The sequence below is a fragment of the Muscardinus avellanarius genome, assembly GCF_963383645.1.
Source record: "Muscardinus avellanarius genome assembly, chromosome: 5".
NCBI classification, from domain to species: domain Eukaryota; kingdom Metazoa; phylum Chordata; class Mammalia; order Rodentia; family Gliridae; genus Muscardinus; species Muscardinus avellanarius.
In genome coordinates, this window is record NC_137790.1 from 90,388,006 (window position 1) to 90,412,406 (window position 24,401).

The 24,401-nt window shown below is 42.4% G+C and overlaps 2 protein-coding genes across 2 annotated transcripts in view; one reads left to right on the forward strand and one right to left on the reverse strand.

Moving 5' to 3' along the window:
* MCF2L2 (MCF.2 cell line derived transforming sequence-like 2) overlaps positions 1-24,401 on the forward strand; it is a gene marked incomplete at both ends in the record, with an annotated part of 233,944 nt that overhangs the window by 132,098 nt on the left and 77,445 nt on the right. Inside the window, one exon of the mRNA XM_080696562.1 lies at positions 13,183-13,265. Coding sequence (XP_080552688.1) covers positions 13,183-13,265 — 83 coding nt within the window. The remainder of the gene's footprint in view (positions 1-13,182; positions 13,266-24,401) is intronic.
* B3GNT5 (UDP-GlcNAc:betaGal beta-1,3-N-acetylglucosaminyltransferase 5) lies at positions 18,798-19,931 on the reverse strand (the record flags this gene model as incomplete). The annotated part of the gene is made up of 1 exon (XM_080696232.1): positions 18,798-19,931. The coding sequence occupies one exon, from the start codon at positions 19,929-19,931 to the stop codon at positions 18,798-18,800; it is 1,134 nt and encodes a 377-aa protein (XP_080552358.1).

A 24,401-nucleotide genomic window follows, 5' to 3' on the forward strand; every position in this document is an offset into this window, starting at 1 on the left:
TAAAGAAAAAAAAAAAGAAAATTACATGATTTAAATATTTGATGGATCCAACTTGGGTAGCCTATTCAGCTCAATTTAATGTAGTTTAAGGCAATTGCTATGCATCCCATAAAAATTATTCCATCATCAAGCCTAAACTCAGGGAACTTACAAGTTTCATAGAAGTACACACACGTCCAGTACTTCAAAATATAAAGTAGAATGACATACCTACAGTATACAGAATATACTGTGTTGGCAGGCAGAGGGAGCAGTTCATAAAGGATAATGGGTATGGTTTTCAGAGGAGAGGCATCAACTTTAAAGAATAAACACACTTGGAAAGGTATGTAGGATGGAGAAGGGCATTGCAGAACAGGAAGAATATAAAGTCTTAGAAGTCTGAGAGGCAAAGCCTGTTCTGGGAATGGTTCAAGAATGCAGGGAAGCCGGGCATGGTGGTACATGCTGTAATCCCAGTACTTGGGATTCTAAGACAGGAGGATCACAGGTTCACAGCCAGCCTCAGCTACTTAGTGAGGCCCTCTGCAACTTAGTAAGATCCTATTTCAAAATAAAGAATAAAAAATAGGGCTGGGGGTATAGCTTGGAGGTAGAATCTCCCTAGTATTCCCCCCACCCAGAAAGAAAGAAAGAAAGAAAGAAAGAAAGAAAGAAAGAAAGAAAGAAAGAAAGAAAGAAAAAACAGGCAAGCAGGGAAGATAGACCACAGATAGATTTTTGAAGACTTTGATTATCAAGATAACTGGAAGAAAAGAAGAATAGATAAAGGCAGCTGGCAGTAGTTGTCATGGTCTAGGTTAGGCTTCAGTGGTAGCAACTGGCAAAAAGCGAGGAGGGAGAAGTCATCCCCACTGACCCAAGTATTCCTCCCATGGCCCTGGAACACACTAGACTCACAAAGAAAGTTTGGTGAATAAAGGAATAGATCAAGGCAGAGAAGACATGGAGAGACATGAGGAAAGGATGACATGGATGGCACCTGAGGTTTCCATCCAGGATTCCTCGTGAGATGAGTGTTAGATAAAGTGCTCTGGAGGGGCAGTAGGAAGTATGACATAAAAAGTCTGAGTTCATGGTTTCAGAGGTCTGTAACAGCAACCTACACCATCTCTTTCTCTCGTGCAGTGGTGTTAGTCACCTTTGTGTTACCATGACCAGAATACCTGACGAGAGCAACTTGGAGGGGGAAACGTTACTTCAACTCACAGTTTCAAAGGTCTCTGTCCATCACTGGCCGACTCCACTGCTCTATGCCTGAGGTTGAGGCAGAATGTCATGGTGGAAGGGCATGGCACAGGAAAGCTGCTCAACTTATGGCAGGAGAGAGAGAGAGAGAGAGAGAGAGAGAGAGAGAGAGAGAGAGAGAGAGAGAGAGAGAAAGAGAAACAGACAGACAGCCTGAGAGAAGAAAAGCCTTCAGGTTACACAGTGATCCACTTCCTCCAAGCAGGTACCACTTTCCAGTAATTCATTCAGTCACTGATGTCTTAACCCACTGATGAGATCAGAACCTTCAGGGTACAACCACTTCCTCCAAGCCCCACCTCTGAGCACAGGAGGCTTTGGGGAACATTCTAGACCCCCCCTTTTTTTTGTACTGGGGATTGAACCCAGGGGCATTCCGCACACCCTAAGCCCTATTTTTATTTTTATTTTGAAACAAGGTCTTGCTAATTTGATGGGTGTCTCATACTTGTTGAGGCTAGCCTCAAAGCCTCAATCTTCCTGCCTCAGCCTCTTAAGTATTGTGATTACATGTGTGTGCCACAATGCTCAGCTTAGATCCAGACTTCAACAGGGTGTGGTGATGCATACCTGTAATACCAGTACTGGGGAGGCTGAGACAGGACCACAGGCTTGAGGAAAGTCTCAGAAATGGAGTGAGACTCTTAGCAACCTAGTAAGACCACATTGCAAAACAAGTAAGAAGGGCTAGAGGTGTATCTCAGATGTAGAATGCCCCTGGGTTCAACAGAGGGCTAAGCTCTCCAGAGATTGTAACAATCTCCACACCATTGGCTTTAGGTGAGTCCACCCTTTGGCCTTGCAGCTGTGTGCAAATTAGTTGTGAACCAGCTTAGGGACCAGATTTGCTGAGCCACTGATTGGATTAGAAACACTTTTCTAGCCAGGCATGGTAGCACACACTTGTAATCTCAGTACTTGGGTGGCTGAGAGAGGAGGATCCTGGTTTGTGGCCAACCTCAGTTACTTAGTGAGATCCTCTGCAACTTAGTGAGACTCTGTTGCAAAATAAAGGATAAGACTTCTGGGAAGACAGTGATCGAGAGAAGCAGCACTTACAAGTCCTACTGACACCTGATCTCTGTAGCCACAAAAACAGCATTCTACAAAGCCAGAACATTCTATCAATAGAGGAATAAAAATGATAAATACAAGGGACAGAGAATAAGAAGACTAGAAGGCCAACCAGAGAGCAAAAAAGAAACCTGCCTGCCTTGCAGTGGTGGGCACCATGGCAGCACAATCTTGCCTTACAGTTCCAGACTCCAGAGACTTTTGAAAAGGAAAACAAGCACCTGATGTGAGCAGATGTAGGTCAACGGGTTGTAAGTCATCAGTTCTTTTCGCACAAATACCAGCTACAAATTCCAGGGGCTGAATTCACCACGCCCTCCGGGGATCCAGAGGGGAGCTCAACACCAGAAAAAAACCTACAGCCAGGTGTGGTGATGCATGCTTGTAATCCCAGCACTTGGGAGGCTGAGACAAGAGGATCACACAGGTTCAAAGCCAGCCTCAGCTATTTAGTGAGGCTCTCAGCAACTTAGTGAGATCCTGTTTCCAAATAAAGTATAAAATAGGTCTGGGAGTATAGCCCGGAGGTAGAAAAGCCCCTGGGTTCCACCCCACCCCAGTACCACACACACACACACACACACACACACACACACACACACAAACAAAAAAAAAAGAGAGAAACTTGCACCCCTTGTGGCCAAGGGTGCCACAGTGTCACAATCTTGCCGGCAGCAGCCGAGCTCACCATGCCCACCAGAGGTCCAGACCAGCATGCACCAAAACCATAGGTAAAACTGCAGTCCCCATAGGAGAACTCTCAGCACTGTTATCCCAGAGACTCCTGCAGCTGTGATAAACTCCCTGGGTCTGATATCTTTTTATTCAACCCAGCAAAGGAGTAGTGGCAGCTGAGATTACCACACCCTCCAGAGATCTAGAGTGGTGCTCAATAATACCATAAGTGAAGTCGTGGTTCCCATGGGACAATACCCAGCCCAGCGTCCCCAGGGACTTGTGCAGACTCCCTGGGTCTGAGAATTTGTGGTACAACCTTGGAGTGGTGGGAGTAGAATATGCTATTAGACATAGCAGAGGCTCAGACAGACTCAGGCTCTGATCAGTGGAAAGTGGGAGGTGGGGAGATCTACGCTTAACACTAGACCCAATTAGTAGGATCTCTGGGATCACTACAGACTTCCCAGTCAGGGTGAACAAGAAGAAGTCAGACCAGCCCAGTCCTGGCTGTGGAGAACAGAGACTCCTCTGCTTACCTGCTAATGCCTCTAAATTCAATCTACTAAGATTGGATCAGACATAATATCCACAAAAGACAAGATGCCAAAACATCAGAAAAAACAAGCCTGAGAACCCTGAAAATATGAGAACTAGAAACAGTGAAGAAATAATGGAAATCACGAATACTGACCTACAAGAAAAGCAAAAAGGAGAATTCTGGATCCTGATCTTCAATATGATGAAAGGCCTCAAATCAAGTGTACAGAAAATAAATGACAAAATAGAGACACTAAGAAAGAATCAGAAAGAAGTCTGGAATGAAATGAAAGTCAGTAAATGAAATGAAGACAGCAACAGAAAGAAATTCTGGAAGATTAGATGAAATGGGAATAGAATATCACTGTTAGAAGACAGCTCATTTAAAACTGAGAGCATAGTCAGCAGCATACAGAAGTCATTACAGCAACAAAACCTAAACATCCAACAACTATGAGACAATATAAAATGTTCTAACTTATAAATAAAAGGCATTAAAGGAGGGAAAGACCAAGGTATTCATAATCTCTCTTCAGAGAAATAATTTCAGAGAATTTTTCAAACATGGAAAAAGACTTGGACTTACATGTTCAGGAGACATACAGAATACCATTAAGACAAAATCAAACAAGGACCTCCCCATGCCATGTAATAATCAAAATGACCAACACAGGGGCCGAGGAAAGAATCTTAAAAGTAGTGAGAACAAAAGAATAGGTGACATATAAGGGCAAAACAATAAAAATCACCTCAGACTATACAACCCAAGTATTGACTGCCAGGAGAGACTGGTATGATGTGATCCAGACCCTGGAAGAAAACACCTTCCAACCCAAACTGCTATATCCAGTAAAGTTATTATTCAAAATTGATGGGAAAACAAAAGTGTTTCAACATTAGCAGAATCTCAGAAAAAAATGCATTAATTCACAGTAAACACTAGAGAAAATACTTAAAGAAATAAACCATAAAGAAGAAAAAAGAAGCAGACTTCAGATCCAGAGGAGGCAGAGATCTGATGCATTACACCTGGAACTTTTGAAGTAATGACCCCAGAGGCAGAATGCTACCACCACCATGCACCCTCGAGAACGTGCGACAAATAGTTGGGCAAAGAGGCTGCTCGGATTAGAGCCTGCTGAGGGGTGAGGCCGGTGACGGACACAGCAAATCTGGGATCGGAGCCTGCTGTGAGGCAAGGCTGTTATTGAGGCCTCCAAGGCCGGGATCAGAGCCTGCTGAGGGGTTAGGCTGGTGCTGGGGCCAGCGAGGCCGGGATCGAAGCCTGCCATGAGGCAAGGCTGGTGCTGGGGCCTCCGAGGCTGGGATCAGAGCCTGCTGAGGGGTTAGGCCGGTGCCGGGGCCACTGGCTGGCATCGGAGCCTTCCGTGAGGCAAGGCCGCTATTGAGGCCTCTGAGGCCGGGATCGGAGCCTGCCGAGGGGTTAGGCCGGTGCTGAGGCCAGCGAGGCTGGGATTGGGGCCTGCCGTGAGGCAAGGCCGGTGCTGGGGCCTCTGAGGCTGGGATCAGAACCTGCTTAGGGGTTAGGCCGGTGCCGGGGCCACTGGCCGGCATCGGAGCCTTCCGTGAGGCAAGGCCACTATTGAGGCCTCCGAGGCTGGGATAGGAGCCTGCCGAGGGGTTAGGCTGGTGCTGGGGCCAGCGAGGCCGGGATCAGAGCCTGCTGAGGCGTTAAGCCAGTGCCGGGGCCACTGGCCGGCATCGGAGCCTTCCGTGAGGCAAGGCTGCTATTGAGGCCTCTGAGGCCGGGATTGGAGCCTGCTGAGGGGTTAGGCCGGTGCTGGGGCCAGCGAGGCCAGCATTGGAGCCTTCTGTGAAGCAAGGCTGCTACTGAGGCCTCCAAGGCCTGGATTGGAGCCTGCCGAGGGGTTAGGCCGATGCTGGGCCATCGGCTAACATTGGAGCCTGCTGTGAGGAAGGCCGGTGATGGGGCCTCCAAGGCCGGGATCGGAGCTAACTGAGGGGTTAGGCCAGTGTCGGGGCCAGAGAGGCCAGAACCGGGGCCTCCCATGAGGCAAGGCCGCTGCTTGAGCCAGCGAGGTCTGGATCAGTCCACCGGGTAGCCAGGCCACAACTGGGGCTGTCAAGATTGGGATCGGTACTTGCAACACGGCATGCACAGAGAAATATCACAGAAAATTAAAACCAGATGCTTCCCCTAATCAGCAATAACTAGGAGGAAAGGGGCAATAGGAAGTGGTCGAGCTATAGAAAGGGCCCTATAGTGAAGCAATTAAGGTGACCAATCAGAGGGTATGGAATAGGGGAGGATGGGGCCTCTCTAAAAAGCAGGAGGTACATAAACATATGTATCAAAGTTAATCACCGAACAAGCATGGGATCGAGGGAGGGGGAGGGAATGGGATGGGGATTGGATGAGGGCTAATTGGATGATGTATGCTTGTATATCCTCTCAAGTCTTATATTCCAATGTGATGTATGATTACAATGCACCAATTTAAAAAAAATTTTTTTAAATGGCCATTCTGCCCAAAGTGATCTATAGATTCAATGCAATTCCTATTAAAATACCAATGACATTCTTCACAGACCTAGAAAATTAAGTCATGAATTTTATATGAAGAAAGAAAAGACCCAGAATAGCCAAAGCAATCCTCTGCAATAAAAACCAGGCAGGAGGCATCACAATCCTAGGCTTCAAATTTACTATAGAGCACTAGTGGTAAAAGCACCATGGTATCAGCACAACAACAGGCAGACTGACCAGTGGAATAGAATAAAAGATACAGACCCACACACCTATAGTCAATTGATCTTTGACAAAGGAGCCAAACTCGTATGCTGGAGAAAAGACAGCCTTTTCAACAAATGGTGCTGGGAGAACTGGCTATCCATTTGTAGAAAGATGGAGCTAAATCCTTACCTCTCACCATGCACAAGAATCAATTAGATGGATCATAGACCTAGAAATTAGACCAGAGACTGTGAAGTTATTAGAGGAGGGCATAGGCTCAACACTCCAGCATATAGGCACAGGCAGTAACTTTCTCAACAAGACCTCCAAAGAGCAGGAAATTAAAGCAAGAATTAATAAGTGGGATGGCATCAAAGTAAAAAATTTCTTCTCATCAAAGGAAACCATCAAGAACCTAAAGAGAAAGCCTACAGAATGGGAGAAGATCTTTACCAGCCACCAATCGGATAGAGGGCTAATATTCAGAATATACAAAGAGCTCAAAAGACTCTACACTAGCAAAACAAATAACCCAATCAAGAAATGGGCAACTGAACTGAAGAGACACTTCACAAAAGAAGAGCTACAAATGTCTAGTAGATACATGAAAAGATGTTCAACATCATTGGTGATCAGGGAGATGCAAATCAAAACTACACTGAGATTCCATCTAACCTCAATCAGAGTGGCAAGCATAAAGAAGTCAAATGACAACAAATGCTGGTGAGGATGTGGGGAAGGAGGAACTCTTACACTGCTAGTGGGAGTGCAAACTAGTTCAGCTGCTGTGGAGATTCCTTAGAAAACTGGGAATGGATCCACCATATGATCTGGCTATACGTCTCCTGAGTAATTGGCAAAAGGGGTTGAAATCAGAGAACTACAGTAACATATGCATACCCATGTTCATAGCAGACAATTTGTAATAGCCAACACATGGAACCAACCCAGGTCTCCATCAACAGATGAATGGATTGCAAAATTATGAGAAATGCACACAATGGAATTCTACTCAGCAATAAAGAAAAACAAAATCATATCATTCTCAAGAAGATGGAAAGCCCTGGAGAACATTATGTTAAGTGAGATCAGCCAAACACAGAAAGAAAAGCAACTTATGTTCTCTCTAATATGCCCAAGCTAGGAGTATTAAGAATACTACAGAGAAAAAAAAAAAAAGAATACTACAGGGACTCCAGATAATGGAGGGGAAACCTCAGCAAAGCTGAAATGGAAGTGTATAAGATGAAGAAGGCTAAGGTTTATTAATGGAGGAGCTACATCTGAATATGGGTAAAAGTATGAATGTAGTATGGCTAACCTGGACACTAATTGTTGGAAGGAGGGGAAGGGGAAGTAAGGGGAAGAGGGCACCAAGCATGGTCTGAATGTATGCCAATTTCAATATGATCCACATAAAATAAATAAAGAAATAACTAAAGAATAAAAAGTAGGGCTTGGGGTATGGCTCAGAGGTAGAATGCCCTTGGGCTCAGTCCTCAATACTGAAAAAAAAAATGTATACATTGAGGTTAAAATCACATAAAATCAAACAGCCTAAGACAATTTAGGATGTATGAGTACCTTCCTTTCAAAAGGTGTTCTTGGCACACTTATTTCCTTTACTTTTTCTTGACTTTGGAATGGAAAAAAGATATCACTTACTGTCTGCATTTATTTCACAGAATGAAAGACTTAAAAATTATTGATAACCTCTGCAACTTAATGAGACCCTATTTCAAAATAAGGAATACAACATATAGCAGGTGGTATAGCTAGGAGGTCAAATGCCCCTGGGTTCTATCTCCAGACACACACACACACACACACACACACACACACAAGCTCTAGTCATTGAGAGGGCAGCCAGAGCCGCCACTCCCGGGCTGGTGATTGGGCTGTCGCTGTGCCTCGGAGGGCCCTGCACCTCGGCCACAGCAGCAGAGCCTGGAGAGATGGAGCCCTCCCTTCATTTCCACTCTCCTACCCTACACACGTGGCAGGGAAAATTCTGATGGCTACTCAGTGATTCTTACTTGATACACCCCCTTATTTTATTTTGTATTTCCAGACTTAATTTACATAGTTGATAATTTAACTGAAAATGTCAGAAAATGCTTAGCCTTCAGCTCTTCATTGACATTCTTTATACTTTCATTGACGAGGGTGCCACAGGCCCTTGATTACCTGCCTTACCTTCCTCTCTCAGAACCAGGTCCAATTGCTCCTCGTGGAGGAGTGTGAGAATATGGCAAATGGGAGATACCACTACTTCAGAGGAGTTGAAACTGAAGTTGCCTTCCACCCATGCCTAGGGTACAATCACTAACTTCAGAGGACTCATCTGATTTCACTCGAAGGTTGCTCTCTCTTTTTTTAGGGAAGTAACAACAATTTCATAATTAAAATGAGCTCTTAATACTTTTCAAAATATTCATCTTTAATACTTTAAAAATATTCATTTTTCAAAGATTTACATATTCTTCAGAGGAATGAAAAATAGAATGTTTCAACAGAATTCCTTCAGGCAAGGAATTAGCCTATTTTTTTAACTTTGAGAGTATGTATTTCTTCAGAATATAGGGTGACAGAACAATTAGGTTATGCAGGTTGGCTGAGAAGGCTGCTGCCGGGAATCTGTTCGTAGGCTGGTGTCACTGTAACTGGAGAGAGGCTGCAGTGCAGGTGGGGTCCAGGGGATGGGACTGGTCCAGAGCTGTCCCACCCTTTCTCTCGAGGACAGTGTGATCACCTGTCCTTCCCTGTTGGCCTCCAGTTAGGGTAGGTAGTGGATGAGTTGTCCTTCTTACAGCACCAATTGACTGAGAAACTTCCCACCCTAAGGGGGAATTCTAAGTCAGAATGACTGAAGGGAGCAGGATATGCTTTCATAAGAATCTGCTATTGCTCTGTTTGCAAGAATAACATTTTAGCTGGGCATGGTGGCACACACCTATAATTCCAATACTTGGCAAGCTGAGATGGGAGGATTGCAGGTCTGAGGCCAGCCTCAACACTGAGACCCTCAGCAACTTAGTGAGACCCTGTTTCAAAATAAAAATAAACAAATAGGGCTGGGGATATAGCTCAGAGGTAGAATGTCCCTGGGTTCAATGCTCATTAACACACACACACACACACACACACACACACACACACACACACACACACACACACGAATATCATTTTGTAATTCAGTGAGGCTCATAAGGAACTTCTCACAAAAAAATAATCAGCCATTGGTGATTGTTGTGTGGTCAGTGTTCTTGGTCTGTTTGACAAGTACTTTTTTTTCTTTTTTTTTTTTTTTTTGCAGGTCTGGGGGTGGAACCCAGGGGCATTCGATTTCCGAGCTACCCCTGCTTTATTTTTCATTCTTTATTTTGAAACAGGGTCTCACTAAGTTGTGGTGGGTCTCACTAAGTAGCTGAGGCTGTCCACGAACCACAATCCTCCAGTCTCTGCCTCCCAAATACTGGCAGTACAAACATGCGCCACCACACCCGGCTTGACAAGTAAGCTTTTGCTTGAATATGCCCTCTGCCTCCTCAAGCTTTCAGGAAGTATCATAATATTTTCCATTTGACTACAATTCAACTTTCATCTCAAAATCTAAAATAATAGCACCTATCTTGGTATTTTATATTACAAGCAGAAGGATGTTTCATAGCCAAATCTTATGTCTTCCTCATCTTTTTTTTTGTGTGTATGTGGTACTGGGGTGGAACCCAGGGGCTTTTCTACCTCTGGGCTATAATCCTAGACCTATTTTATACTTTATTTGGAAACAGGGTCTCACAAAGTTGCTGAGAGCCTCACTAAGTAGCTGAGGCTGGCTTCAAACCTGTGCGATCCTCCTGTCTCAGCCTCCCCAGCGCTGGGATTATGAGCGTGTGCCACCACGCCCGGATCTTCCTCATCATATACAGAATGGATGCCCAGAGGGATGGAGTGACTTGTCTAATCCTCACTGCTAGTGAGGTGAGGACCATGGTTTACACAGGCAGGCAGCTACTGCCCGGTACTACTGCACGTCAGGCAGTACCTCCCCAACCCGCACAAGGTGATAGAAAGAGCCCAGTGCTAGTATCATTTATTGAGCTTTCATGCTAAGCATTTTAGCATATTATCTCTAATGGCCTTTTCAACTCTATGTAGATAAAACTATCACATCCTAAGGGTGAGAGAACTAAGGTCTTGCCCAAGGCCACTACTGAATATAAAGTAAGCCAGGAATTCCAATCTAGGGCTGGCTACCTCTCACATTCAAACTAGTGTTCTTTTTTACTCTAAAAGAGATTTTCAAATTACTGTGATATGGATGTAGCACACTAACATTGGTGGGTTCACTAACATTTAAAAATAAATAAGGCCAGGCATGGTGGCTCACACTTGTAATCTCAGCATTTGGGAGGCTAAGACAGGAGGATCGTGGTTCGTGGACAGCCTCAACTACTTAGTGAGGCCCTATGTAACTCAGTGAGACCCTGTTTCAAAATAAAGAATTAAAAATAGGGCTGGGGGTGTAGCACAGAGATAGAATTCCCCTGGGTTCAATCCCCAGTATCAAGAAAAAATTGAATGAATTAAAATGATGTTTTAAACCTGAGAACAATGTAACATATAATCTAGTCACTCAGTAAGTATTTTGACCCTAGCTAAATTATTTACTTTAACTCTCAGAGACTTAAGTTGGCCATAAAACAATAAGGAAATAAGCATAAATCCTCAATCATAAAACATCTGAATCTTAGATGTTTTGTTATATGATAAATCCTGAAATATAATTTTTTTGTGGTACTGGGGTTCTTGGAAACCCTTCTACTTCCGGGCTACACTCCCAGACCTATTTTATACTTTTTTAAAATTTTGAAACAGGGTCTCTAAAGCCAGCGTGGCTGGCTTCGAACCTGCGCGATCCTCCTGTCTCTGCTTCCCAAGCGCGGGGAATACAAGCGTGCGCCACCACACATGGCCTGAAAAATAATTTTAAGAATTTGTTTTCTAAGAATTGTTACTTGGTTTTTACTTTTTAGAGGTAGGTCATTGTACAACAACAACACACAAAATATTGACAGGTTTTCGTCATTAATACTCACTTTCATTAGTCTCTTACATTATCTTTCATCTATTACATTGTCTGAATGGCCTTGGTGACAAATTTAGGGAATTTTTTCAAATGTGAAAAAAAAGTAATTCAGTGAGAAACCTGAACATGACAAATACATCAAGGACTTAGCTCTTCACTTAAGAAAAAAAATGTCTTGTGAAGATAGACTTCAAAAACTAATTTTATTAATGTTAAAACATCCAGTTACATTCTAAGTACTTAGATGTGAACACAAATCTAAATTAAATGTCATCTCAGAAATTAAATAGGCATGGCACTTTTTTTGTAATAACATTAAGTATTTCTCAAAAAGAAGCAAGACTCAGTTTGTTCTCAAGAAAATACAGCCCTAGCCAGGTGTGGTGGCTCACACTTGTAATCCCCGTGCTTGGGAGGCTGAGACAGGAGGATCGCACAGGTTCGAAGCCAGCCTCAGCTACTTAGTGAGGCTCTCAGCAATTTAGTGAGACCCTGTTTCCAAATAAAATATAAACTAGGTCTGAGGGGAAGAAGAACGAGGAGGAGGGGGAGGAGGAGGAGGAGGAGGAGGGGGAGGAGGAGGAGGAGGAGGAGGAGGAGGAGGAAGAAGAAGAAGAAGAAGAAGAAGAAGAAGAAGAAGAAGAAGAAGAAGAAACAGCTGTAGCCAAGCACAGTGGCATTTGCCTATTGTCCCAGTTACTCAGGAGGCTGAGGGGAGGATAGCTTGAGACTAGGGGTTCAAGACCAGCCTGGGCAATAATGTGAGACCCCTAATGGAAAAATAAAATAAAATAAAATAAAATAAAATAAAATAAAATAAAATGCAGTTAGTTTTAACAATGAGGTAAATTTGTATGAGATTTACAGCAAGGAGAATATCATAAAGATATATATTGGGGGGGGATGGTACTGGGGTTCCTGGAAGACCTTCTACCTCCGGGCTACACTCCCAGACCTATTTTATATTTTTATTTGGAAACAGGGTCTCTTAAACCAGCACGGCTGGCTTTGAACCTGTGCGATCTTCCTGTCTCAGCCGCCCAAGCGTGGGGATTACAAGCATGCGCCACCACACCCGGCTCATAAAGATATTTTAATAAGGAACAAGTAGATAATTAATGCTTCCTGCCTGCCATGCACTTTGAGAAGCACTTATACATACTTTGATGTAACTTTCCCATAGATGAGGCTGCGGGTCTATGTTCTGGGTGAGAAGATGGAGGCGGCAAGGTGAAGTGAGCTTACAAAGGTTAAATTATCTCACAGCTGGCAGGAAAGGGCACCAACCACCAAAAGTAAATAAGAGATCCCATGATCCTTTTAGTGTTTCTTCTAGCTCAAACTTTGAGTTGTTTTTGAGTCAGGGGTGAAGGGTACAATGTGAGTAGCCCTTCATGAAGGGAGGATGCCTGCTTCTGAGCATGGGTTTTTGAGGTCTCAAAAGGCAGCCTGAAGGGCAAACTGTTACAGACCACAGTGGCTGGAGAAACCCAAGGAAGCTAAACAACTGGCCGTGCTGCTCAACTAGAATAATCAAAACCCACAGAAATGGGGAAAGAAAAATGTAGATGAAGAGGAAAGAAAAATATAGAGTGATGGCACACGCTTCTAATCCCAGTATTGGGAGGCTGAGACAGAAGGATCGAAGGTTTGCTGCCAGCCTCAGTTACTTAGTGAGGCCCTCTGCAACTTAGATCCTGTTTCAAAATAAAGAATAAAAATAGGGCTGGCTGTGTAGCTCGGAGGTAGAATACTTCTGGGTTCAATCCCCAGTATTGTCAAAAAAAGAGGCCTCCAAAACATGAAATCGTACCAAAAAAAATTTTTTTTTTAACTTCAGAATGAAGAAATACTTGAAAGGAGTCATGATGGAGGGAACCCTGAATTGGAACAGCCTGATAGAGAAGATCTCTCCCCCAGCAGGTAAGACAGAGGCCCCTCCATAGGGGAGGGGCTTGTCCTCTATTTTAAATCTCATTCCTTATCTTTCATACATAAGTCACAGTAATTTTTTCTATATACTAACCTTTATTATGTACCGGAGAGCAAGTCATGCATCTCACAAAAGCAACAATTAGGAGAATTGAAAACTTAAAAAATGTAGAATCGAGAGAATATGAAATGTAAACTGTAATTTGTAAATGTAAAATGTAATTCAGTCATGTTGATATTGACTGAATTATGGAATTAAATACGATTAAAGGCTCTTTTCAGAGACATAATTTATACAAATTTAATGCTATTTTGATCTACAGGAAGGTATTCACATGAGAATGCAAACCAGAAATCCTGACTTAGGGAGGTGAAGACCAAAAGCATAAGGGGAAATTCATTTAAAAAATATCACTTTATAGCCAGGTGTGGTGGCGCACGCTTGTCATCCCAGCATTCAGGAGGCTGAGACCTGGAGGATCACGGTTCGCAGACAGCCTCAGCTACTTAGTGAGGCCCTCTGCAACTCCGTGAGACCTGGTTTCAAAATAAAGAATAAAAAAATAGGGCAGGGGGTGAAGCTCGGAGGTCAAATGCCCCTGGGTTCCATCCCCAGACCAGCAAAAAAAAAAAAAAAAAAAAAAAAAAAAAAAAAAAAAATCACTTTATACTCAAAACCCCCAAATAACTCCTATTTTAGTGGTAGTCACATTATTTAGACATACATCATTTGTGAGCTACTTTTATCCCAGGGTTTATCATAATGACTGGCTCTTGGTGGCCTCTAAAAAATGCCTGAAGAATGAATGAACTAATGTCTTTCACAATATTCCCCTTAGCCAAGGCCATTTAGAATCGTAGACTGCTTAAAGGTACTCTAGCTGTGAAATGCGTTTTGAGTTCCAGTGAAAGGCCTCTTCAGTACTTCTGAAAGTCAGAGTGTTGGTGGGGTGATCTCTGAGAAGCAACATTTGACAATCCTATGCTCTGTTGTTTCCCTAAGTGAGCTAATCTTTTGACTTTCCTATCACTAAAACTCATACCTTCTTTTATGATTATAAAAGGCTATTGATGAATTGCTATATTAACTTAGAGTAGACCACTAAATCATACTTGCAATGAGAAACACTAAGTAAATGTTTATTGTATTAAGTAATGAAATCAAACTATCTTTATCTTCTTGCAAATGGACTTTAAAAAAAGGCAAAATTAACTAATCAATTCATAAGGAGGCAGAAGAATCTACAAGGTTACTGAACACTAGGATTATAAAACAATAATCCTAAATACCTTCAGATCACCAATTTTTTGCCATAAAAACTTTATAATTTTATATATTTACTCATGATTTTATAGATTTGAGTTTTGATACATAACTAATACAAATTTGTTGGGGCTACAGTTGGTAAGGTACAATATGCTTGGAATAGAAAGGTATTTAGATCTTATTGAACAAATGATCAGTTTTAAGAAATATAGGTAAAATGTTATACCAGATTATGTCTATTAAGGGTTCTGAATAATAATTAAGTTCATCCTTATAGGATGGCTTGCTAAAATAACATTACCATGTTACATTTAGAAAAAGGTGATTTTATTTTTTTCAGTGCTAGGGATTGATTTTGAGCACTATGTGATGGGGTATGCAGTCTCTACCTTGAGAATTTACAAGAAAACCCCCACCTGGAACAAGAGTAGTTTGTATAATAACATATGTGCTTAGGCATAGAGCTGAGGATGCTGGGAGGGACGGTTAGTGAAGGAGTGAAGGTGGGGCTGGATTTCCAAGATGTAGGTATGGGAGAAATGGTGTCCCTTGCAAAGGAAACCAATGTAAGCATGCATGAATGAGATTTGTGACGAATAGTAATGGCAGTGGGAAAAATCAAGCTACAGAGAATAAGGGAAAAGATCACACTGATCTTCCTGGCCTTGAAAACCAGGAAGTGTTGACATTTGATACCGAGGCAGGAGGAAGCCTCAGAGGTCTGTAGTGAAGCCATGTTGTAAGGAGAGCTGTGCTGAAGGCCTGTCCTGCTGCAGAGTGTAGAGACCACTGAGCCAGGGAGACAGCTAGCATCCCTCTCATGGCTGCAGCAGAACAGATAACCCTGTATACCCAGTTCTCCCACCCCATTTGCACTGAGGCTGTAGTGTTCAAGTCAAATTCCCAAATATGGGTCAACCATCTTATTAGTCCCAAATGCAAATATCCCAATCATGCCTTCCAAGTCCAAAGTTCTACTGCAGCTGAATAATTCATATCTTCCAAGTTTTACAGACCATACAGATTGAATCAGCATCTACTGTGCCAAAGACTGAACAGGACTCTGGTGAAAAACGGAGCATATATCTGTGTATTTATACCAAAGCACCACATACTTCAACAAGTAAGCACAAGAGCATTCCTAATGCTAAGAGATGAAGGTAACTTTTAGATGGCCAATGAATATCAAATAAAAAGAGAAATATCTTTTCAAATGGTCAAGGCACTAGAGCTGCAGGTTCTTATTTCAGTCTTTTCCTGAACAAATTATTAGGAAGAACATTCTTTACCTAGACATTCCAGCACAAGTCTTTTAGGGAACAGAGGCATGTCCTTGGAACCACCCAAGGACACCAGGTCTCTAGCCTGAGGACAGCAGCAGGTCTGAACAGGGAAAGGGCTAAGATGGCACAGAACACACTCCTCTGCCATCAAACAGGAGCTGATTATATAAACAAACGGTGCCCACACTTGAGTTTAAATACACATCCACTGACAATTTTTAAATTATTTATTGGAAATCACAGATTTTTAAAAACCCAGTAATTATTTTGCCATACAAGAGCAAAACTGATAATATAAATATTTAACATTTTGGTATAAAATTAATAATATGGAAAATAGATGCAAACCAACCAAGAGGTAAAAAGGGTTGTGTGTGTGTGTGTGTGTGTGTGTGTGTGTGTTAACAATAACACTGTGTATAACCATCTTTTACTCAAGTGACCATGCAGGCTAATAGATTATTTTCCCTTTGTTGACATTTTTTAAAAAGATAACCCAACACTAGAGCACCAAAATGTTTTTTGCCTTCCTTTAAAAAAAGGTTAGAACACTTTTATTTACATATTTTTCTCGCAGTACTTTAAGTCTGATGAAGGAATCATCTAGCAACTTCATATAAAAACATGAAGTGCCTTCATATTTCCTTTAAATTTAAACCTGTTCGTTTCTATTCTAAGCAAAAATACAAAGATGAACACAGTTCAAGAGAGCTTTAACCAAATAAATAACCATTTCATAAAGTATTGCTGTAAACAAGACTGCTTTGATGGCCAGATAGATACTGATGTTTTCAATCAATGGCAACTTTTAACAGTTCCAAGTAAAGATAGATACATAAGGTATATGTATATATGGCCCAAAGTCACAGTTGTTAAATAATCAATTAATAACAATTAATTATAAACTTACCTTGTCAAAATGTGCTTTTGTTCTCTGTAGTTTTAAAATTGGTCAGGACATTTAAACTGTAATGATCTAAAATCCTGAATCTACTAAAAAATACAGTAACTACAACCTAAATGTGTGACATTGCAGTTTTGGCATTTTAAAAAAAAGACTAAATGAACTAAACAACATAAAAACCCTTAAATTCCAAAACAGAAAAAAAATTAACAAAAGGTTTCTATAAATATTAAAAGTCAACCTGCTAGACATAAGTATCATCACCCAGTTGTGTATATGGAGGAATCTCTTGTTTTGTCTGGCATGTCCCTGATGTCATCTGATTAAATGGGGCATCTGAGTGTCCCCATCAGGTGCCTCTGTAGACAAAGGTTTTATCATCAGTTCCACTATATTTGCTGAAGTCACTATTTTGGCTTTCACATAATCTCTCTACCAACACACATCACCTAATTCTTTCTGAAGTGAGGGGAGGTTGTTTGCATCACTGCCACATTTTTATCCTTTGTAAAATAAATGTAAGTTACTTTATTTGATCTGAGCTCTGATTGGAACACAAAGCTTTATATGTCACTTTCAATTTCATTCTGGAAACTTCTCCATCACATTTGTTATCCCGTTTAAAATATTTGAAAGATAAAAATCATCTCTTACAGTTACTGGGTCAAAGAACTTGTTTTAAGTACTATTGCTTTAATTTGATGTTTAATATTCTCAATTTAAAACTTTAAACTTAGAACAAAATATGTGGTTTCTGAGACCTTACGCAGAAGGGGTGGGTTAATTTTAGTAATAAAATTAATTAACAATTAATAATCAATAATTAATTAGTAATTTTAGTAATAAAATGCCAAGATCAGAGGGAAAGGAGGCTCTTGATATTCTTTTCATTCTGTTTTGCAGTGCCAGGGATCTAGCCAGGCCTCGTGCGTGCTAGGCAAGCGCTCTATCACTGAGCTGCCAAGTTAACAGTCCTATTTTTTCCTTTGGAAATCTCCCGTCATCATATTCCTCTATGCAAATGACATTCAAATAACTACCTTAAACACACACCACTATTGAATATTCAAAACCCAGTTAAAAATTCATCAAGTTAAAATCAGCTTATTAGAATTAACAATGCTTTCTCTCTATTAAAGGACAAATTATCAATGTTTTGTCTCATTTTCTAATGTTAGAGGAAAAAAGAAGAAAAAGCCACTCTATTAAGTACCAGTCAGGGCAGAGCTAGTGATTTTTCTCAAAGTGCACATTAAACTTTGAGAAAAAGATATAAATATATTTTAAATGATGCCAATACTATCTAGGTAAATAGCTACATAGATGTGACATTATGTCACTGGGCTGTTTATAATGGAATTGTAGACATCTTCCTACATCTAAGAACAAGAGACTTTCTTTCACCAGTTTCATTGTACTTTCTCCTTTGACAACCCTTTCTTTCCCCTACCATCTCTGTCAAATGATCTTTAACAAAAATAAACTGGGATGTCTGACCTAACAATATATTCATTTCTTTGAAATGCTGTTCTATACACTGACTTGGGGGGTTCCAAAAGCTGTTACTCTAACACCAGGGGGCCTCTTGATAACTTCTCTACATCTCAGCTGTACATGTGGCATTAAGTGGGAATTTGAATTTCACAAACTTTTGTCTTTGCTCATAATAGAAACTTTTCTAAACATGAATTCCTTGAAATCAACTTAGACCATAAAGTAGAAAGCCCCTATTAAAATGTTTGTCAGCTGGGTGTGGTGGCGCACGCTTGTAATCTCAGCATTTGGGAGGCTGAGACCTGAGGATCACGGTTCGCAGACAGCCTCAGCTACTTAGCAAGGCTCTTCGTAACTCAGTGAGACCCTGTTTCAAAAATAAAAAGACTAAAAAAAAAAAAAAAACCCAAAACAAAAAACATAGGACTGGGGTTGTAGCTCAGAGGTACAATGTACCAAAAAAAAAAATATTTGTCTTTCATATTCATGTTATTTAGGATACAGACAAACCATTTATAGGTTTTTCATCCAGGTTTGGCTCAGTGACAGTGAAAACATACAACATTCAAGTACTATTAGACAAATGCAGCCCTACAAGGATATGTGTCTTCATAAGTCAGTTTGCAAAGGAGAAAGATCTTAACTAACCTGCAGTATATTTGACCCCAAAACCCCTTTGAAACGTTTTTTACTTTAGGATCTGTAGCATCCCTCCAAAGGTCCTGAAGGTCTTGTACATGTCCATGAGATGTCATCATTTTCTCATAGATACATGGGTGATAAGGAGCTTTACCTTCCCCAGAAAAAAATACATGGTACTGTGGTACTATCCCTATTTTATTGGCACAGAGGCCCATGAAGACATCGTCTATGTAAAGACTAGAATTCAGTGTCTGTGACGCTTCGTAGATCTTGGCAGCCACGTCCCCTGAGATGACATAGGCAGCACCAGCAGTGTAGTCGGGGTAAGCCGGCCACTGGTACATTTCATAGGGGACGTAGTACTTGCTGCTCTTAGCTCTAATGGGAGGGGCCCCACGATGAACACGACCAACCCAAAAGTCTTGGACGCCAATTTGTGCCAAACTTTGGAGGTATTCAATCAGATTTGTCATGTGAATAAAGATGTCATCATCAGCAGTCATCAGGAATTTGGCGTGTGGACAAAAGGTATATGCCCAGTTGAACTGCATAAGTAACTTACGAGTAAGGTTGTAGAAAGAATCAACAAAGTCTTGCTGAATGATATCATTGTACATTTGATCTTCCCACACCAGTTTTCTCTGCAGTTCGTCTCCTTTCAGGGGACTAGGAGTTCCTAAGACAAACAGAGTTTTGATGTTGGCTTTAAGTTGGGAGCGCACATACTCCTCACTGCCCCACGTCTTTCTAATCACGGAACGGCGATGGTAGTTTCCAGGAGCGGTCTTTATGAAGAGCAAAAGGAGGACATCTTGAGCTTGGCACTTCTCCTTGTGGTTAATCAAGTATGGGTGGTGAGTCCCCTCAGAGCTGGGCTTAAGAGACAGGGTATCATTCACAAAGTTGTAGCTATTTATGAGGTATCTGTAAGAGTAAGACTTCATATGGCTCACAATGTTATTATCAATCAGTTCCCAAAAAAACATGAGGCTTAGTATAAAACAAGTGGCAAACAGATGAATAAACTGACATTTTTTTACTCTTCTGCCACTAACAAATATTCTCATGTCCAGTTTTTATTTAGGATCAGTTTTAAACAAGTGCTTGCTTCTTTGAAACCATAGAACTTTGGACCTGGTGGGATAGATGTCCATCTTAGTACATACTGGTCATTGAAAATGGAAAAGGATCTTCCTATTTCACACAGTATTTTCTTTCAACACCATTTTTCTAGGATTGCAAAAGAATGAAACACATTATAGAATGAGGACAATGGCACGTCAAAATTCTTCCACACTGGCATCCTTCATGAAGTCTGGTGGGTGGCTTCACACGGCCAGTTCATGGACTTCTTTCTGTGAATGTGAACTTGACCTATCAGAGTTAAAAGGACAAAAGAATAACAAGGGAATAGGTTACTAAGTTCCAAAAAGAAAAATATTACTCCTGATTCCTTAAAACCAAATGTAACCTAACTGATCCCCACAAAAGGCAACCAGATAGTACTTTGCAGAGGTGTACAGTTGTTTCTTTTTGTTTTGTTTTACTTTTTTTCTTTGCAGTACTAGGAATTGAACCTAGGGGCATTCTGACTCTGGGCTGCACCTTCCACCCCTATTTTATGTTTTATTTTGAAACAGGGTCTCACTAAGTTGCTGAGGCTGGCCTCAAACCTGTGATTCTCCTGTCTCAGTCTTCCAAGCACTGGGATTAGAGATGTGTGCCACTGTGCCTGGCTCAACTGTTTATTTTCTCAGGGAATACAAGAAAAGGGGGGAAACTGCTTATACTGTCTTCCCATTCATAATACAGAAACCTTTCTTCCTCCTACTCTTTGTGGACATTTTTTGTTTGTTTGTTTCTTGTTTTATTTTTTGGTTCTAGGGACTGAACCCATGGTCATTCTACCTCTGAACTATTTCCCTAGCCCTGTTTTATTTATTTTGAAGTAGGGTCTCACTAAGTCGCAGGGAACCTCACTACTTGCTGAGGCTGAACCTGAAATCCTCCTGTCTCAGCCTCCCAGGTACTAGGATTACAGGTGTGCACCACTATTACCAGCTCTCCTCCTACTCTTAAATAAAATTTAAGCCGGGTTTGGTGGACACGCTTGTAATCCCAGCATTTGGGAGGCTGAGACCAGAGGATCATGGTTCACAGACAGCCTTGGCTACTTAGTGAGGCCCTCTGCAACTCAGTGAGACCTGGTTTCAAAATAAAGAATAAAAAATAGGGCAGGGGGTGGAACTCGGAGGTTGAATGCCCCTGGGTTCCATCCCCAGACCAGGGGGGGGGGAAAACAAAACTTAAAAACCTCCAAAATGGTTATCCACCATGTATACTTGAAGTTCATTTGTCACAAATAGGTATATCTCTGAGTATACAAACTTAAATACAGTCAGAATAAAAGTAGTTATAAAGATCAAGACCAAACACTAGATGAAAGAAAAACTCATAGAAATCCATCAACACTTGCCCCAGACAGAACAGAAACACGAGTAAGTTATGTGTATTATGTACATAGGTATCTGTGTATGTATTTTAGTCAAGGGTCACAACCAAGGAGTCGAGATTTGCTTTCAAAAGCATAGTTCAACTCTCTCTAACCAAAATGACTTGTGAGTCCAAAATCTAAATAGTCACCTTCCTTCAGAAACCCAATGGGCTCCTCACACTTAACACGTCTACACTGTGAGGCAGGCAGTAGGGTGTAGCCGGCAAGCACTGGCTTTGTCGTCAGGGGATCTCAACTCCAAGGGAGGCCCGGCTATTTGCTATTTGTTGTACTATGTTATGCTTCTAACTCAGGACTCAGAAAACTGAGATGGTACCAGTTCAGGGCCAGCCTCAGCAACACAGTAAGACTCTCAGTAACCTAGGGAGCCCATATCCTAACAAAAAAACAAAATACGGCTGAGGGTATAGCTTGGAAGTAGAACTCTAGGTTTAGTTCCCATTAACTAAAACACACACACACACACACACACACACACACACACACGCATGCACGCACGCACATGCACACACACACAGTGAATATACATAGAGGGAAGTAGACAGCTAGTTATCAATCACACAGGAGTGCTTAAACACCATTTCTTACCCACTCAAGTATCTTCCTAACAACTATTCCCATGTCCCCTTTATTTGTGCCTGATGGCATTTCATTCATCAGCACCAGAAATCTGGAAGTCGGCCTTTTCTTCCATATCTACTTGTTGAACCCCATAAGCCACTTCCTAAGTCTCTCTTCACCCCTTCCAGTCACCATCCTTCTCACCCAGACTGGTAGACTAGTGCACAGACTGAAGGACCCCTGGCCAGCAACTCTCACATGACATGAGGTTACCACGAGGCAGTGGGGCTCTTCACACCCTTTAGAGTCCGTCCACTACTTCCTGACAAGATGTCATCTAGGTTATGACTTGCACAGCAACCAGGACCCTGCTGGCTTTGCCTCTCCAGCTATTCTGTCACACTGCTTGACAGCAGCAATTCATCAGCTGAAAGCACAGCCACCCGGCCCTTCCGTCCACCCTGCCCCTGCACCACAGCGCTCTGGCCCAGCGTGCCCCACCTCCCCGCGTGGATGAAATGCACTCATCCCAAGTTCTAGGAGAGTTCTTCTCTGGAAAGCCTGCATTGGGTTTCCCAGAAACTCAATGATGCTCCTCGTCTGTACTTAAACCCCACAGAGGCTTTTCAGGCAGTGTTACAGACATCCCAGCTCAGCATCCAGTCATCGCCTGACATCTAGTAGGTGTTTATCAAACACGGGTGCCAAGAATCATGCTGGTGACAGAGCTGCCTTTCACTCAGAGTGCTGGTGACTCGGGAAGGATGGCAGTTCAAGACTAGCTGGGCACCACCTCAGGTGAGGCCCACATACACTGCCTACTATGCATCCTCCCTTTCCTCCCACCACTAGAAGATAGCACCCCTGCCGCAAGAATTATGTCCCTGGTGCTTACCACAAAAAATACTTCCTCACCTAGAAAAGGAAGTGCTCTCTCTTATGGATGATACCTGCCTCCTGGGCTTTGGCCAAGATTAGGAAAGAAGCCAAACAGATGGGTCATATCACAAGTCCCTGGGCAATGGTCTCACTCTGTGCCCAGAGACCTGTTCCTTGAGTCACCCCATACTTAACTTTGATATAAAACAACTGCTCAGTTGGGCATAGTGGCACACACTTAAATCCCAGGACTTGGGAGGCTGAGACAGGAGGATCACAAGTTTGCGGCCAGCCTCAGCTACTTCGTGAGGCCCTCCACAACTTAGTGAGACCCTATTTCAAAATAAAGAATAAAAAATTGGGCTGTGGATGTAGCTCAGAAGTAGAATGTCCCTGGGTTCAACTCTTAGTTCTGCAAATAAATAAATAAATAAATAAATAAGAATAAAAAATAGGGCTGGAGTTGTAGCTCAAAGGTAGAAGGCCTCTGGGTTCTATCCCCAGTACTGAAAAGAAAAAAATAACACTTCATATTGAGCACCCTGCAAAGGGGCCTGGCTCTGGCAGCAAGACCTTCCAGACCCCTGAGCTTCCAGACTTTGTTATACTTCCCATCCCCATGATCACTCCTAGTCAGAGGGACAGCTGCAAAGGCTGGGTGTGTACAATGTCCAAAAGGGACAGGAGATTCAAGGCAGCCCCAGAGACTTTGTCCAGAGCTAATCAGCATAGTAGCAGTTTATTCCCTAGGGCACAGATTTTAATCCTGCGAGCTGTTTAGGAAGCCACAACCAAAAAAAAGAGAGACGGGGGAGGGAGGGAAAGGGGGAGAAAAAAATGCAACCAGAATGGCAGTGTACAGAAAGCACAAAGTGTGAGTCTCCCATTTTGAAACTGAGTTTGATGTATGCATCATTCAGAGATGTGATGTAAAATACATTAGCATACTTGACCATTAAAAAGGCAGAAACCCTTCTCAGAGGGAAAGACTAATATGCACAAAGGCCCCCTCTGATAGGCTGGCTGTCTCTGGATCTGATGTTCTAGATGAGGGAGAGAAAGGCAGCAGAAAAAGGACTTCCGGGAAGATGGCGACCGAGGAAAGTGGGGCTTAAGAGCCCCGCTAACAACCAATCTCCATTACCACAAAATCAGCGCCTTTCATAGCCAGAAAACACCATCACCAGAGAAACAAAAAAATCACCAGGCCCCAGAGAGAAAGCGGACTGAGAACAGAGCTCAGAGCCACAGAGGAGAAACACCGGCCTCACGCCCGAGGATGCGGCAGCAGCGCCATACTTCCGGTGGCAGTGGCGAGTTCACCGGACGGCTACAGCAAGCCAAGGTGAGCCGCTGCACAACAGCCAGGCGGGATCTTTCGGCGCAGGAAGCATCTAAAGCTCCCAGTGGCTGAACTCAGCACACGCTGTAGGAACTCAGGGTGGAACTCAAAACCAGAGAAGAAAAAATACACCAGTCTCACGGCCGAGGGCGTGGCAGAGGCGCCATATTGCCACCGGCGGCAGCAGCAGTGAATTCACCAAGTCCAGTACAGCTACATCTGCGTACTCAAGAACAGTGA